The following is a 15,063-nucleotide window of genomic DNA, read 5'->3' on the forward strand; positions in this document are numbered from 1 at the left end:
ATATATGTTATTCCCAAGCATAGCTTTAATGCATTAAAGCTAGAGGTTCAATTCACTTATTTTTCTTCTGTTAATTTTTAAATTTCCTATTGTTAAAACATCTGGTCAATCAAATTTGTCACTCCAAGTGAACTGATATTATTAAGTTGGGAATCTGAGGTTATTTTATGGGAAAGATTATCTGCTCTGTATACAAAATGTGAATTCTATTTGCCCAGTGATGGATTCCTGAGGTTTTTTTTTTTTCTAAATTACAAATCATATACACACACACACACACACACATGTTTACATGTATGATTTAAGAGTATATTAATTCTTCATCTCAGTGTATTTAAATACAGCAGATATTCTGATGATCGTACCTTTTTTTTCTTTTGGTATAAGGGATCAAACTCAGGACTTTGTGTTTGCTAAGCAGGTGGTGAAACCACTGCGCTGAATCTCTGGCCCCCTTGATTATATTTTCTTGAGGCCATCATGCCTTCTTGACCTGCTCCAGTGTGGACTGCTTGGCAGACCTGCTTGCATAGTTGTCATTCTGGAGATTTCTTTTGTTGCTATCTTACGCTAGACTCTATCCCCTAATTTCCCTGTCATTCTATTTTTTAATGCTATTGGGAACCCTCTTTCCTTTATTCCTACAAAGACACTGGAAGTAAATATTTAAAGACCTAAATGACTTAAAATATTTTTATTCTACTTTCCCATTTGGGAAATTGGGGCTTATAAACATAAAATTCAGAGTTGGAAATCACTGTTGCACAGAAATTTGAAGCATTACTCTCTGGATGTTTTCCCCATGCTACATAGTGTTGGTGAAACAATTTTTTTTTTTTTTTGGTTTTTTGAGACAGGGTCTCACTATGTAGTTGAGCCTGACCTGGAACTCACTATGTAGCCCAGGCTGGTCTCGAACTCACAGCGATCCTCCTGCCTCGGCCTTCCTAGTGCTGGGATTACAGGCGTGCACCACCACACCTGGTGAAAAAATAATTTTTTTAATAAATTTCATTGGTACATTTTAGGTGTACAATATAATGACGTTCATCATTAGAAATTTGCACCTTTACATAATCTTATCTTGGTTCTTATTTTTTCCACATTCCCCTGCCCTCCCTTCAATCACTCCCTATTTGCAAAGACTTTGTTTTCCAGTTTTTTTCATTGTCATATTAATTCCATTCCCTTCTTTCCTTTTCCCTATCCCTCCCATTTCCCCTTCCCCTTTTGCCCCTTTTCTTCCTGTTTCACATTATTATACTGTTTAGTTCTCCTTATTCACACTTTCAGTTTCTCACACCAGAGAAACTATTCAGTATGTACATGTGTGACCTGTTTATTTCACTTGAGTATCGCCTCAATGTGAATCCATTCAGCTATACCTCAATCTGATAAAAGCCATCTATGAAAAACCAACAGCCAGCATCATGCTAAATGGTCAAAACCTGAAATCCTTCACACTAAAACCAGGAACAAGACGAGGATGTCCACTGTCACCACTCCTGTTCAATATAGTTTTGGAAACATTAGCCACAGCATTTCGATAATAATTTGTTTGAATTCCTAATTTTTTTTAGAATCCTGTGATTCCATTGTAAAATTTTACAGCATTCTGTCCCTAGTTGAAGAGAGCTAGAGGTTCTAAACCTAAACTATCTAGACATTTGTGTCTCTATGTCCCTCACCCCTGAGATTGAATCACTGATGCTAAGCAAGTACCGTAGTACTGAGCTACATTCCTTTTGATTTGTTTGCATTTTTATTTTGAGATAGAGTCCCACTTAGTTGCCCAGACTGGTCTCATAAACTTGAGATCCTCCTGCCTCAGCCTTCCAAATAGGTAGAATTGTAGACGTGTACCACTCTGCCCACCTACCTCTAATAATGTTTGATATGCTAACTTTATTCTAATTTGTGTAACATGTCAGATATCTTGTGTCTTAATTACTCCGAAGAAAAAGTCTTCAGTCTTCTGGCTTAATGTAGAAGGGCATGGTTATTTAGCTGTATCCATTAAGAGAAGTTTAAACTTTAACAAATCCACCTCCTCCTAGCCCTATTGTCAAAGATCTTTGGCACAAGTTTTTGAGATTTCTCCTAGCAGTAATACTGGGAGTTGAAATAATCAGGCAGTCAGTCAGTCAGCTTTCCCCTCTTGAAATAGGATTCTCTTTCCTGTTTTCCTTTGAGTCGCTTACTAATCCTTTAACTTTTCCATCTACTAAAATTTACTGTGTTTTCTGTAGTTGTCTTTATCTTTATGCTCTGTCTTGTCTGAAATACTTTGTCATTTTAGTGTGGGGCTGGACAAGAGCTAAGGTGAATACTTGTTCACTCTCTCCATTCTTTTAAGCAGGCACCATAAATTTATTCATTTTTTCTTTTTTGTTTTGTTTTGTTTTTTGTATTAGTAAGAATGTGTAAGTCTGTACCCTTCCATGATGATAATCACTTCTGGATTCAAGATGAGCCCTTGCATAATTTTTCTTTTAGTTGAGAACTGTATTTCTAAAGGGTACAGCTGATTTCCCTCCTTTTTTGAATGGGGTTTTATAGTTTGTTTTTCATGTGATACATTCTGTATCTTCCTATCTGACTATAAAGATACTAGCATTCTTTTTCATATATATATATATATATATATCCCTTATATATGCATACTTGTATAAATTGTACATTTGATTTTTAAATCTGTACCCGCTCTCCTTATACTGGTAGGACTTTTTACTGCTGAACAGAATTTGTATTTTATTTCATATTCTTCTTTGATCTGGCCATAACTACATAGGTAAATGTCAGAGCTCATATCTCTGGCTTCCTGAAGTAAATATTAGTTTCACGTTGCTGCTAAAACAAATTGTTGTGAATGTAGTAGATTAATATAGCTCATAACATGCACTATTTGTTTTTCCAAAATGACTCTTTTAGACTTGTCCTGCAACATATCATACAGGTTGTTAACCTCTGATAGTTCATCAGCAGTTTACTATCTCCTTAGCTAAAGATATAGGTCCAAAAATTAAGTAATATATCCAAGGACAGTAATAATGCTGTGAAAACACGTTTGAAGGGACGATGAATGGAGACAGTAATTTTGCCTTGGGACTATGGAGAAGTGGTTAGCTAACGCGTCTTAGAAGTGGAGACGTTTGTGCTGAGCTTTGTTGAAAGTGTTAACATGCATCCTTTATTTTAATTATCCACACAAAATGTGCTTTAAAAAGTATTTATTTCATTTTCCTGTTTTTTCCCAGTTTTTGTCCATAAGTACTTACAGAAAGGATGGCTGATATTAACCTCAAAGAAGTAACCTTAATAGTAGGTGTGGTTACTGCCTGCTACTGGAACAGCCTGTTCTGTGGTTTTGTTTTTGATGATGTTTCAGCAATTTTGGATAATAAAGATCTGCATCCATCTACACCTTTAAAAACTTTATTTCAGAATGATTTCTGGGGAACCCCTATGTCTGAGGTAAGTACTTACTGTATGAGACACAATTTATTTGTAATAAATTGGACAGGAAATTATAAAGATGTAATTATCTTTAAAGTAGTGGTTTTTCTTTGGTTGGTATATTGGCTTTTAGAAAATAATATGTGCATTTAAAAATCAAATATTTAGGGAGAACAATAAATGAAATATAAGTCTCTTGGTAATTTTTCTTTTTTCTATGTTGTGGATCACAAGAAATGACTGTATTTACCTATTTAAAAATTTAACTTCCATATAAATATATGAGACATTATAGGTAAAAATATTAAGTATATATACTGCCAATTTCCCTGTAGCAGGAAAAAAGTAGTTATTAAAAATTTGAAGCAGTGTATCTCTACCTAATAGTTATTTTGGTAATAACCATTAAACAAAACCCAAAAGTCTCGTTCATTTTCCTGTAACTTTATTTTGAAGGTCACTGTTAAACTGATTGTTTAGGATTAAAATCTTGTCAATTTAAAATCACATATATTGGCTTCTAATGTTAGTTCTGTCATACATTATCTTTATGAAAATGGTGAGAATACAGATTTTAAATAACAAGTCATTTTGTGATGTTGAAAAAGGCAAATTTTAAGTAAGTTATTACTAAAACATAATATGTAATACACTATTACTCAATTTCTCAGCCATCATTTGTAGCCTGTTTCTTTATTCCCCAGATTTAGAAGCTTCTCAAGGATGAGGTTAAGATCTTCCATTCTTCTAGTCATAAGCATATAACAAATATTTTTTATTAGGTAAGAATAAGGTCTCCTACAGCCTTCCTGATCTCACCTGTTTCTGTCTTTTAGAATAAAAATCTTGATGATGAAGAGAAAATGTAGCCTATTTCTGTATACTGTATATTTATTGTTCCTAGGGCAACTTTTTCTTACCCCTCTTCCTTTGTTCTCCAGAGACCTGTAGGAATACATGTCCGTTCCCCCAACCTATGCTTGTATTGGCTGTGATTTCAATACTAGCATTGAGATTTGAACTGAAAATTTAGGAGGCCAAATTCAAGGTCCTCATACAAGGTAGCATATCAGGGTGTCAGTGCTGTGTTTGTGATTTTTCTTCTGAAAATTTTAATTTGTTAGAGCATCCAAAACAGACAAGGAAAAAGAGTCATTATTATACTCATAAACTAAATGAATAAACTAGAGAATAACAACAGGAATTAAAAGAAAAATTATAAATACTGTTTACTTGTCGTGAAGTTTCACAGTTAGCCTGGAATTAGCACAAAGATCTAATGATTGATGTCATCAAGTAATGATAGCCCAGGCTCCTCCGTATGTGTGTGTGTGAGTGTATTCATGTATGTGTGTTCATGTGTTTCTTATGTGGATTTTTTGAGTCACTGTGCATCTTAAATGGATAATTTGGCCTTAGGACATTCTTCTGAGCCATATGAATACTGCCTTATTAAGGGTCTTTGTATATCTGTGGCTCTCAGTGTTTAAACCCTACAAGCCTAACACTAGGTTTCACAAAACACATCCCTTACTTTTCTACTGCAGATTTTACTTTAGCCTAATAGTAGTGGGCTGTGCATCTGAGTACCTTTTCTTGAAGGATACAGAAAGCCATCTTTTGTGTTTACCCACTGGGTAAGACAAACAGCAAGGTGTGTACACATGTGCAAGTGTCACACCAGATTTTCACCCACATGATGCTCTGTCAAACAGATTTAAGTTTGTTTACCTGAGCATCACAGAGGGTATAATACATCCACCCCACTCTAGGATTTGTTTTTAAAATTTTTTCTTTTCATTGTTCTGGTAGAAGTAGCCCAGTTCAGTACAACAGCACATGGAAAACTAGATTTGCAAGTTTTATAGGTCAAAAGTGAACCCTATTACTCATGCATGGCTAATGAAGATGAACCATTATGGTAAAATACATGTTTTCATAATAGAAGAGTGGTATGGGTGGATGATGATTGTGATGATGACGACGACGATGATGACTATGATGTTGGCCACATGAGCCAAAGTCCTGGTGACTGAAATGGAGCAAGCATCAACTATTGCGGACACAGGGAATGTAGACCTCCTTGATTCAGATGACAAAGAAAACAGCAATGGGCCTGGGTTTTAGCTCAGTGGTGCCACTGCCTACCTCACAAGCCCAAGGTCCCGAGTTTGATCCCTGGTACCAAGTAAAGAAAGAAAATAATTTCTTAAAAGACTGGAACTGCAGCTCATGAGAGATCATTTACAGCAAAGGAAAGACAAAGTGTTTGCCCAAGGAACTGTACAAAAATTGTGAAACACACTAGTGAGCTGACAGGTAAACAGGCTAGTACAACATCCCAAAGACCTACTACAATAACAGGAAAACCAAAAAGATGTCAAATGGTCCCTACAAGAAAAGACAGGAAAACAACATACTATCAGTTTAAGTGATACTTTTGCACAAAACATGCAGTTGTCATGTGTGAAGACTGCCTTGGATATAACAGTTGAAGCTAGGATTACATTTGTTGTAGTTCTATTGGTATTTTCATCGTAGTTCACGAAGATTTTTGTTTCTGATGCTTTTAGGTTTTGTAAGCAAGTAAATAACATATGAAAATGTTCATATGTATTCTAAGCACTTGTTTCATATTTGATAGTATATTTTATTGATATCTTGTTTTCTTAGGTGTGATAATTGAAGTAAAGATTTTTTTTTTTGTAGAGTGCTATTTTGGTATTTTCATTGTAGTTCATATAATGATTTATTTTTCTTGTTCCTGTTTAGACTTTGTACACCAAAAAGTCAATGCTGAAGGTTTTTATGCTTTTTATAAACATTCAAGAAATATTAAAAATGCAATACTTTATTTTGTGAAATTTTTTCCTGTTAGGTACTCATTGTTTAATGTAATAAAACTCTTAAAATTAATAATTCATCAATTGAAATAGTCTGAACAATAAACATGGGTTTAACAAACCCATGTTTCTGCGACTTTATGGCAAAAACTGTGTTGTACTTCTAGGTTATATTATGTGTTTCATAGGTTTATTCTGTAGATTCTTGATACCTGGTTTATTGATACTTCAGTGGATCGTAACCATAGCTGCAGAGGAGAATCTGCCCAAGACATTTTAAAAATCATTATTAAGGCTCTATGCCAATCTCCTACATCACTTCATTCCTCAGAGTGGGATGTGGGCATCGAATATTTTATATTTTGTTTTTCTTATGTATGTGTGGAGATTTGGTATTTTGGGGGGGATTACTTATGAGTGAGGTTGTTTGCTTTAAGTCTTTCAGGTTGACTCTGTAGTATAGCCATGGCTATACCTTTCTGGTATTTGGCCTATAAGGAACCTCGTATTAAAGGATATTCTGCTGAAGTTTTTGCCATCCTTATATTTAAGTGCATAGAACTGTTATTCATTTACTATGTTTATGCTTGTTTCCATTGTCAAAAATATTTCTTAAATATGCCTATGTATAAAAATGATCTGAATTGCTGTTCATGATAGACTTAGCTGTTTTACTATATTTTTACAGAGTAAACCTGCTATAATGAGTGATGATTGTCACAGTGGCGTCTTAAATAGTCATAATTATGAATTACGAAAATAATTGTATTAATACTGTCTTTTTAAATGGTCATTACCTGTGGCATGCATACATCTAAAAGAATTAGCTAAGCAATTATGTATACTGCAATTTAATATGTATTTCCTTCTACTTTATGATTTTTGTCCTTTCACCTGACACGTAATGGAGTTGCAGTAACATTTCAGGCATTCAAAAGGTGTCTATCTGTCTTCTAGTACAACAGATCATGTCAGTTCAGTAGAGTCCATTAAAAATAATTTTGTATGCCTGAAATGAAATTTGATGTACTAGAATTAGCAAAGCAGGAAAGAACATTCTAAATAGATGGTACACATCATATATGTAGTATGTAAAAACCGATATTGAAATCTTCCTTATTTCAAAATGGGGAATGTTTGATCCTTGTGTTTCCTATTTCCTAGTAAGGAAAAATAGGCTTAGGGCTATACTTATGTGCCAGAGAGTAACATCAGAATATGGTAAGAGGTAGAAGAGCAAAGAATTTGGAGGTGGGTGCCTTCTTTATAAGAATACAAATAAACTTAACTGGGGTGATATTTTATTAAACTATTTTATTCTTAAATCTAGTTTGATTTTGCTTTTGGGTAAAAAGTGACTTCAAAGTTATAAACAAATCATTACTTCACAGAATCTGGTTTATTGTTAAAAAAATTCTATGACAAAAAGATTCTGTTTTCATGTTTTGAAAAAGTTTTTACACCTATATTGTTCTCTTTGTTATTTGTACACTTTTATTTTAATATATACATTCTTTTACATTATGGAGGCATTTTTCATAAAACAACTAGGGAATACCTTTTTGAATCACTATTTGAACTTATCTGGCGAGCATTCTATTCTTAATTTCCTTGTGAAGATTTAACCAGCAGTTATATTAACTTTGGCATTGGTGGATAAAAAGAATAGCTTTGAGTAGATCCTATGTTCTATTGTTCTACCTTTTTATAAAAGTACAAATACTTAAGAGGAAAATCAAATGTTGTTCTGGCTAATTAACCTGACCATCACATATCGAGGAGGAAATTCTCTTGTAATAAGAAAATAAAAACATTATAAATCTAAACATTATAATGCTATCTTATATGTTTATGTTGCTTTGGGACATTTCATTATTGTTATGTCACAGCCAAATGCAAATATTTTTATGGTTAAAAACAATCACAAGTTTCTGTACCCTGAAGTACCAAGTTACTTTAATAATCAATACTTTTTCCTTCCTTTTAGGAGAGAAGTCACAAGTCCTACCGACCCTTAACAGTATTGACATTTCGTTTAAATTATATGTTTAGTGAACTAAAACCAATGTCATATCATCTCCTAAATATGATCTTTCATGCTATGGTTAGTGTGGTATTTCTGAAAGTCTGCAAACTTTTTCTGGACAACAAGAGTGGTCTGATTGCTACTCTGCTTTTTGCAGTGCACCCGATACATACAGAAGCTGTAAGTAAAACAATAATTTATTTGTTTAATTCTTATTTATTTTTAAAAAGCCTATAGTCACTATGGGGCATACTTTTAAGAAAAAATTTTAACCATGATTTTAATCCAAATATTTGAAAACTCTTAAAGTAGTACAAGACCTTAATGTCTTCATACACAAAGTCTCACTACTGCATAAAAATTTTAAACCAGTTTTTGAAGCATAATCTTCAAGGACATAAGGTATGTATAATCTCAACTTTAGTAGTATAAAATATGAATGAATTCAATTCTTCTTTTTGGTAATAGTTTTATTACTGTTTTGGTACTGAAAATTGAACCCTGAGCCTTCTATATATGGTAGGCAAGTGCTCTACTTCTGAGCTATATCACTACCCCTATTTTTAAATCTTACTTTGAATCAAGGTCTTGAGTTTCCTAGACTGGCTTTGAACTTATGATCCTCCTGCCTCACCTTCCAAGAGCTAAGACAGGTGTGTGCTACTCTGCCCAGTTTGCTAATTATTTCTGTCAATGCAGATTTTAAATTGTTACCTTGTCGATGTTTCAAGTAATAGGTAAAAGGCAGATATACGTAAAGGATGAAAATACATCACAATATTTGGAGACACATATTGAGTGATTGTGCTCTGCTACATGATTTAAAATTTAAAATTGTGAGCTGTCTGCTATTGTCAGTGTGTCTATCAGCCACTTCCTTAGAAGACATACCCAAGCTCTAATTTTATTTATGGTGGTAACCTTGAAACTCCAAAGCTACCTCGTAGCAGAGCTAATAGTATTCTGTTCAGTTGCTTTGTTACAAACTTTCTTTTGTAAGCAAAATCATGTTTTTTGGAGAAGTATTATGCATCTCTCCATTAACTGTCTTGGACCAGATTTTCCAACATTTCCAAAACTCAGAGGATGTTCTCAATTTTAAATTGAATTCAAAATATTTTAATGGGACAGTTCTTTTTTTTTTTTTCTTTTAATTTTTAAAATTTAAAGAGAGTGGGCTGGGAATGTATCTTAGTGGTGCCAGACCTGCCTTGCAAATGCAAGGTCCTGAGTTTGATCACCTGTGCCAGAAAAATTAATCAATTTAATTTAATGAAATTTAAAGGGATTGTCTAAAGTTTATTGTATTTTTTAGTTTACAGGTTAATTATGAGATATAATTTATTGAATTTATGATACTTTTGTATTTTGAAAATGCTCATATTTTAAGAAAAATTTTCTTGTTTTTAAGAATTCTTTTAAGAATGGTACTGTAATTATGGAACATGCTGCCTGAATCTGAGTAAAGAATATGCAAAGCCTCTGTACTATTTTTTGCAACTTCCTGTGAATCTATAATTATTTCAGAATAAGTTAAATAATAATTAGAACTGTTTAAAAGAGTCCCTGATAAATTCCAATTTATAGAAGATATATAAATTCACCACTTGGGGGCACTCAAAGAATGTTAAAGAAATACACTGTTAAAATGTTAGAAATTTTATGGTTAAAGTGTTGTTGCTATTATACATCGTTTTGAGATATTCTTCATTAACATGAACCTCCTTTTCTTTCTGTTTCTAGGTGACAGGTGTTGTAGGAAGAGCAGAACTTTTGTCATCTATCTTTTTTCTAGCTGCGTTTTTATCATATACAAAATCAAAAGGACCAGATAATTCCATAGGTAAATTTCTAACATTGGATTTTTTTCTGTAACTAAAGATATAAAAAACTTGATCAAGTAAGTTTTATACATTCCAAGTGCTTCCTACAATACATTATGTGCCACATAGAGGGTTTAACTTCATGTAGTTTCGTCTACTGCTATTTGAAGGAAAACAATACTGGTACCAATGCCTTCATTGTCTTTTAATAAATAATACCTAGAAGGCTGTGATGTTGTTTAGGCAATGTTAAAAGACTGATAGACTTTAACTTGTATTACGTATCAATAATGTTTCAGCTATTTATTGAGCCCCTACCATGTGACCTAAACTGGAAAGTGCTTTTTATTCATTAACTCATGCTTGACCTTGTTAGAGAACAAGTTCCAGCAATAAAAATGAATTTTTAGAGTTTAGGCATAGTAGCCACCAAAACAACTTTATATAGTAGTTTTAAACCTTATTTGACTGATCTTAAAGTTTAACTCTAAATTATTTTCCAGAGTTCTTGAGGGGACTTTCTCACTAGAGTCCCGAAGTACTGGCGATACAAAGCCTAATTTTGTATATTTGGAAACTAAGGTTTAAGAAATACATGATAGCCAAATAGTCTATTTTCTCTTAGATTTTTTTAATACGAATAAATTTTCCCCTTGTTGCTCTATATACGGTAATGCCTTAAAACGGTTTGAGTGGCAGTATAGCATAAGGCATGGACTTGAGAGTTGGCTTTCAAATTCCATTTCCACCATTTATTTTCTAGCTCTATATTCTACCCTTGAGAAAATACTCAAACATCTCTGTGCTTTTGTTTCTTATCTATAAAATATGTATAATAAAACCTGTATTTGTGTACTCCATCATTCAGTAAAAGATAGTTCGGTATCTAATATGGAATTACAAACCAATACTCTGCAAAGCATCAGTAATGAAGTTAAAAACTGTGGTCTATAAGACCATGATTAGGCTTAACTTCTATTTCTAACCATATTTGCTACCATTCTTACCAATTATTTTACTTTGTTCTTTTTATTCATAATTTTAATGTTATATTTTTCTTAAAGGTAACTTATTTTAAATGTTTTGTCTGAGTTAACATTGATTTAATAGCATATGCTATTATGTTTGCATTTTTTCTTTTGTGATTGGTGTACCTTTAAGACAATTATTTTGGCTTGTGAGGTTAAGCCCCATGTTTTCCTCAAGTTATCTATCATCCACCATCCCTGTTAAGAGGCCTAGACCACTCTGTTTCTACTGTGATTCTGAAGAAATGACAAGAATTAAAGCACAGGATGGAGAGTTCCAGGTTCCTCGGGGCCACTGTTGGTCAGCGTTGCTTCCATTTCTGTTAAACACCCTCACTTGTCTCTTAAAGAGAATTAACATTAAGTAATTAGCTATTCCTCTTCATTTACACAAGAGGTATATAACTGTTGAAGGTTTGTTGGTAAGTTTGCAATTCTTTTTAAATTGCATGGGAGTAATATTGGTCATTCCTTTAACCTAAGATATATTTCATCTTTGTTTTGTTCCCCTTTAAATTTATATTAACTGATAGGTAAAAACACACAAATTACATATTAATGGGTTACCACATGATATTTTGATAACCTGTATACATTATGTAATGAAATGAAACTTAGTCTCTTCAAGCATTTATCACTTTATCTTGAAAATATTTACAATCTTTTTTTCTAGATTTTGACATACGTAGTACACAATCTCTAGTCACCCTACTGTGTAATGTAACACACTAGAATTTAACTCCTTTTTAACTACATTTTAGTACTCATTGATTGACCTTTCCCCATCTTACCTTCTTTCCTAGTCTCCACAACTTCTAATCACTGCCATTCTCCTCTCAATTTTTATAATATCAATTTTTTTATATTCCACATATGAGTGAGATCATGCAGTAGTTGTTTTCCTTTTGCCTGACTTACTTCACTTAGGCTAATCTCCAATTCCATCCACCTTGTTCTTTTTATGGTTAAACAGTACTCTATATGATATATTGATGTTTTGTGTATGTTAGTGTAATACCAGGTAGTATATGATCATACTACCAGCTCCTAAACTAGAAAATAATTCGATGTCATGTTTTCCAGTAAGAAAACTGAAGCTCAGAAAAGTTGTAGAACTCACCAAATGGTTGGTAGTAGATACAGATTTGTTCTCATAGTGTATTATTCTTTAACCATACTATTATTATTAAATAAATAACATTTACTTAAAGTTGATGAACTGAGTTTTTCATATAAATGTAATTTATGTATATTCTGTGATTTAAATGGTTATTATTCATTTTTTCATTTTAAATTTTATACCACATTTTTATGAGGATGGTTCCCCACTTACTTTGCCCAGTGGTTTTAAGTTTCAAGTGTAACAAATTAAATTACAGGTATAATAAAGTATATAATTATGTGATAATTCCAGACTTTTGTTTTAATGAATTGGTACCGCATTAATTATGACACTAAAGCTTATGCATATGCATTTCTCCAAATTCACCATTCTGCCTTTCTTTTAAAAATTAGTACACATTTATATACCTCAGCCTCAGCCTCTCAAGTAGCTGGAACTATAGGCATTTACCACTGTACTTGACTTCAAATTAAATACCTTCACATTTTGCTTTGAAAACATAAAGCAAAAATCACTTACAAAATTTAAATATATTTTTAAGTATGGGGTGTTAGTCAATAGGTAATAATACAAATGTTGGTAAGGTACTGCTTTATGATATTGTAAAATTGTTTTATATAGTTTACTTTTTTTGTCTATTCTTAAATTGCAGTGTGGACTCCAATTGCATTGACAGTGATTTTAGTGGCTGTTGCAACACTGTGTAAAGAACAAGGCATAACAGTTGTGGGAATATGTTGTGTATATGAAGTGTTTATTGCCCAGGGGGTAAGGAAATACATGTTTTCTTGTTGCTATCTTTTGTCTTAGTAGAATCAGATTTTAATATCCTTACTTTCTATACATGTGAATTATATCTACTTACCAATAATGATACCTAAATTTTCAAGAAACAAGCATTAACCACTGAAAATGACTTATTTAACATTTTATGACACATTCAGTTTTATCTCAGTAATTTCTTTTCTTTACCTTTATTTATTTATTTTTTTGGTACCAGGGATTGAACTCAAGCCCTTGAGCTTTCGAGACAGGCAGCGGAACCACTAAGCTAAATTCCCAGCCTGACACATTCAGTTTTGTATAGACTGCTTTTAATTTTCAACAATAAAATCATCAGGCAATTTGGGAAATTACATATCAATACTGTTAAAATGTAATTCATTTTTGCATGAGATTTTTGAGCTTTTTATTCTATACTAGCTCCACAAATTGTCCTACATTGATTTTTACAAATTATATTCAATTTGAATCTAATCTTACATTTAGAAATTGCTACATTATTGAAAACATTATTTTTTTAATTTAAACTTTTTCTCTTTTTTAGTATACTTTGCCATTATTGTGTACTACTGCTGGACAGTTTCTCCGTGGAAAGAGTAGTATTCCATTTTCTCTGCTGCAGACACTCATAAAACTGATTGTCTTGATGTTCAGTACGTTATTACTTGTGGTAATTAGAGTCCAGGTTATTCAGTCCCAGCTTCCAGTATTTACAAGGTATTAATTTTGGTTCATTTTCATTTTTTCCATCTTCTCTTTTGTACTTTTAAGTGGTCATAAATGTTTCACAAGGTCTTTGATATATATTGAATTTTTTCAAAAGCTTTTTATAGATGTACTCAACATTTTAAAAACCGTGTAACATTTCAAATATATGAATTGATTAAATATGACATGTATGTACATCCATGAGCCATCACAACAAAAACAAAGACACCCAAAATGGTTAAATGTTAAGGTTAGTGTTTTCTCTATCCTTGGTGAATTTTGTCTTTACTTTATCAATTATTGAGAGATAAATATTAAAGTCTCTCTAAACTTATCAATTGGTCTACTGCACCTTGCAATTCTTAGTTTCTGTTTTCATGTGTTTTTGAAGCTCTTTTATTAAGTGCATGAATGTTTATGATTGACATGTCATCGTGATGAATTGATACATTTATTATTATTAAATGACCTTTTTATCCATAGTAATAATCTTTCATGTAGAACTTTATATATATGTAATATGACTACTGATATATTTGATATAAATATACCCCCTTATAAATTACTTTTCAAAATATCTCAAATAATAGTAAGAATGATATTGAAATATAGCAATAATCATATCTTTCATACTAACAATATCAAAATATTATCCCGGCCTTTATGTTTAAAGATTACAGTGGTTGCATATAAATGTGTCTTCCTTTTTTGTTTGGCCAGATAATACAGCTTTTAAATAGGGTGCTTTATCCTTTTATATTTAACATTAAATAACATTGATGAATATTCTCTATGCAATGATGAATTTATGCAACAATGAATCTTAAGTAACATTTTGTTGTGATTTAATTAGAAGATCATAACTTAAAGCATTTCTGCAGTCATAATATTGTATTCTGTGTGTCTGAATTATTCTGATGATTGGCAGAAAGAGATGACCTTTAAACAGTTTTCATAAATATCACTTCTTTCAACTAGACATTTCATAAATTCAGACAGTTTGTATTTGGTAAGATTAGGAATAAAATATTTCTTCATGGTTTAACTAGATTACACATAAAATATTTGTTTTACTGCTTTTTTAAAATTCATATACATACTCTAATGTTAACATAAATTAGTATTTAAAATGTTTTCTTTGCTGGATATGGTGGTACACACCTGTAATCCCAGAAGTTGGGAAACCGAGGCAGTTGGATTACTAAATTCAAGGCCAGCCCAAGTTACATAGTGAGACCCTCATGCAAAAAAAAAAAAAAAAAAGTTTTAAGTA

The 15,063-nt window shown here is 32.3% G+C and overlaps 1 protein-coding gene across 2 annotated transcripts in view; it reads left to right on the top strand.

Moving 5' to 3' along the window:
- Tmtc3 (transmembrane O-mannosyltransferase targeting cadherins 3) overlaps positions 1–15,063 on the top strand; it is a 46,587-nt gene that overhangs the window by 6,552 nt on the left and 24,972 nt on the right. For both annotated transcript variants that reach the window (XM_033763827.1, XM_010629784.3), the window contains 5 exons: positions 3,258–3,474; positions 8,287–8,505; positions 10,069–10,168; positions 12,952–13,067; positions 13,627–13,799. In XM_033763827.1, the coding sequence (XP_033619718.1) occupies positions 3,286–3,474; positions 8,287–8,505; positions 10,069–10,168; positions 12,952–13,067; positions 13,627–13,799 (797 nt within the window). In that variant the 5' untranslated portion in view covers positions 3,258–3,285. The remainder of the gene's footprint in view (positions 1–3,257; positions 3,475–8,286; positions 8,506–10,068; positions 10,169–12,951; positions 13,068–13,626; positions 13,800–15,063) is intronic.

This window comes from Fukomys damarensis, unplaced genomic scaffold, assembly GCF_012274545.1.
Source record: "Fukomys damarensis isolate Sample0158 unplaced genomic scaffold, DMR_v1.0_HiC HiC_scaffold_15, whole genome shotgun sequence".
In the NCBI taxonomy this organism is placed as follows: domain Eukaryota; kingdom Metazoa; phylum Chordata; class Mammalia; order Rodentia; family Bathyergidae; genus Fukomys; species Fukomys damarensis.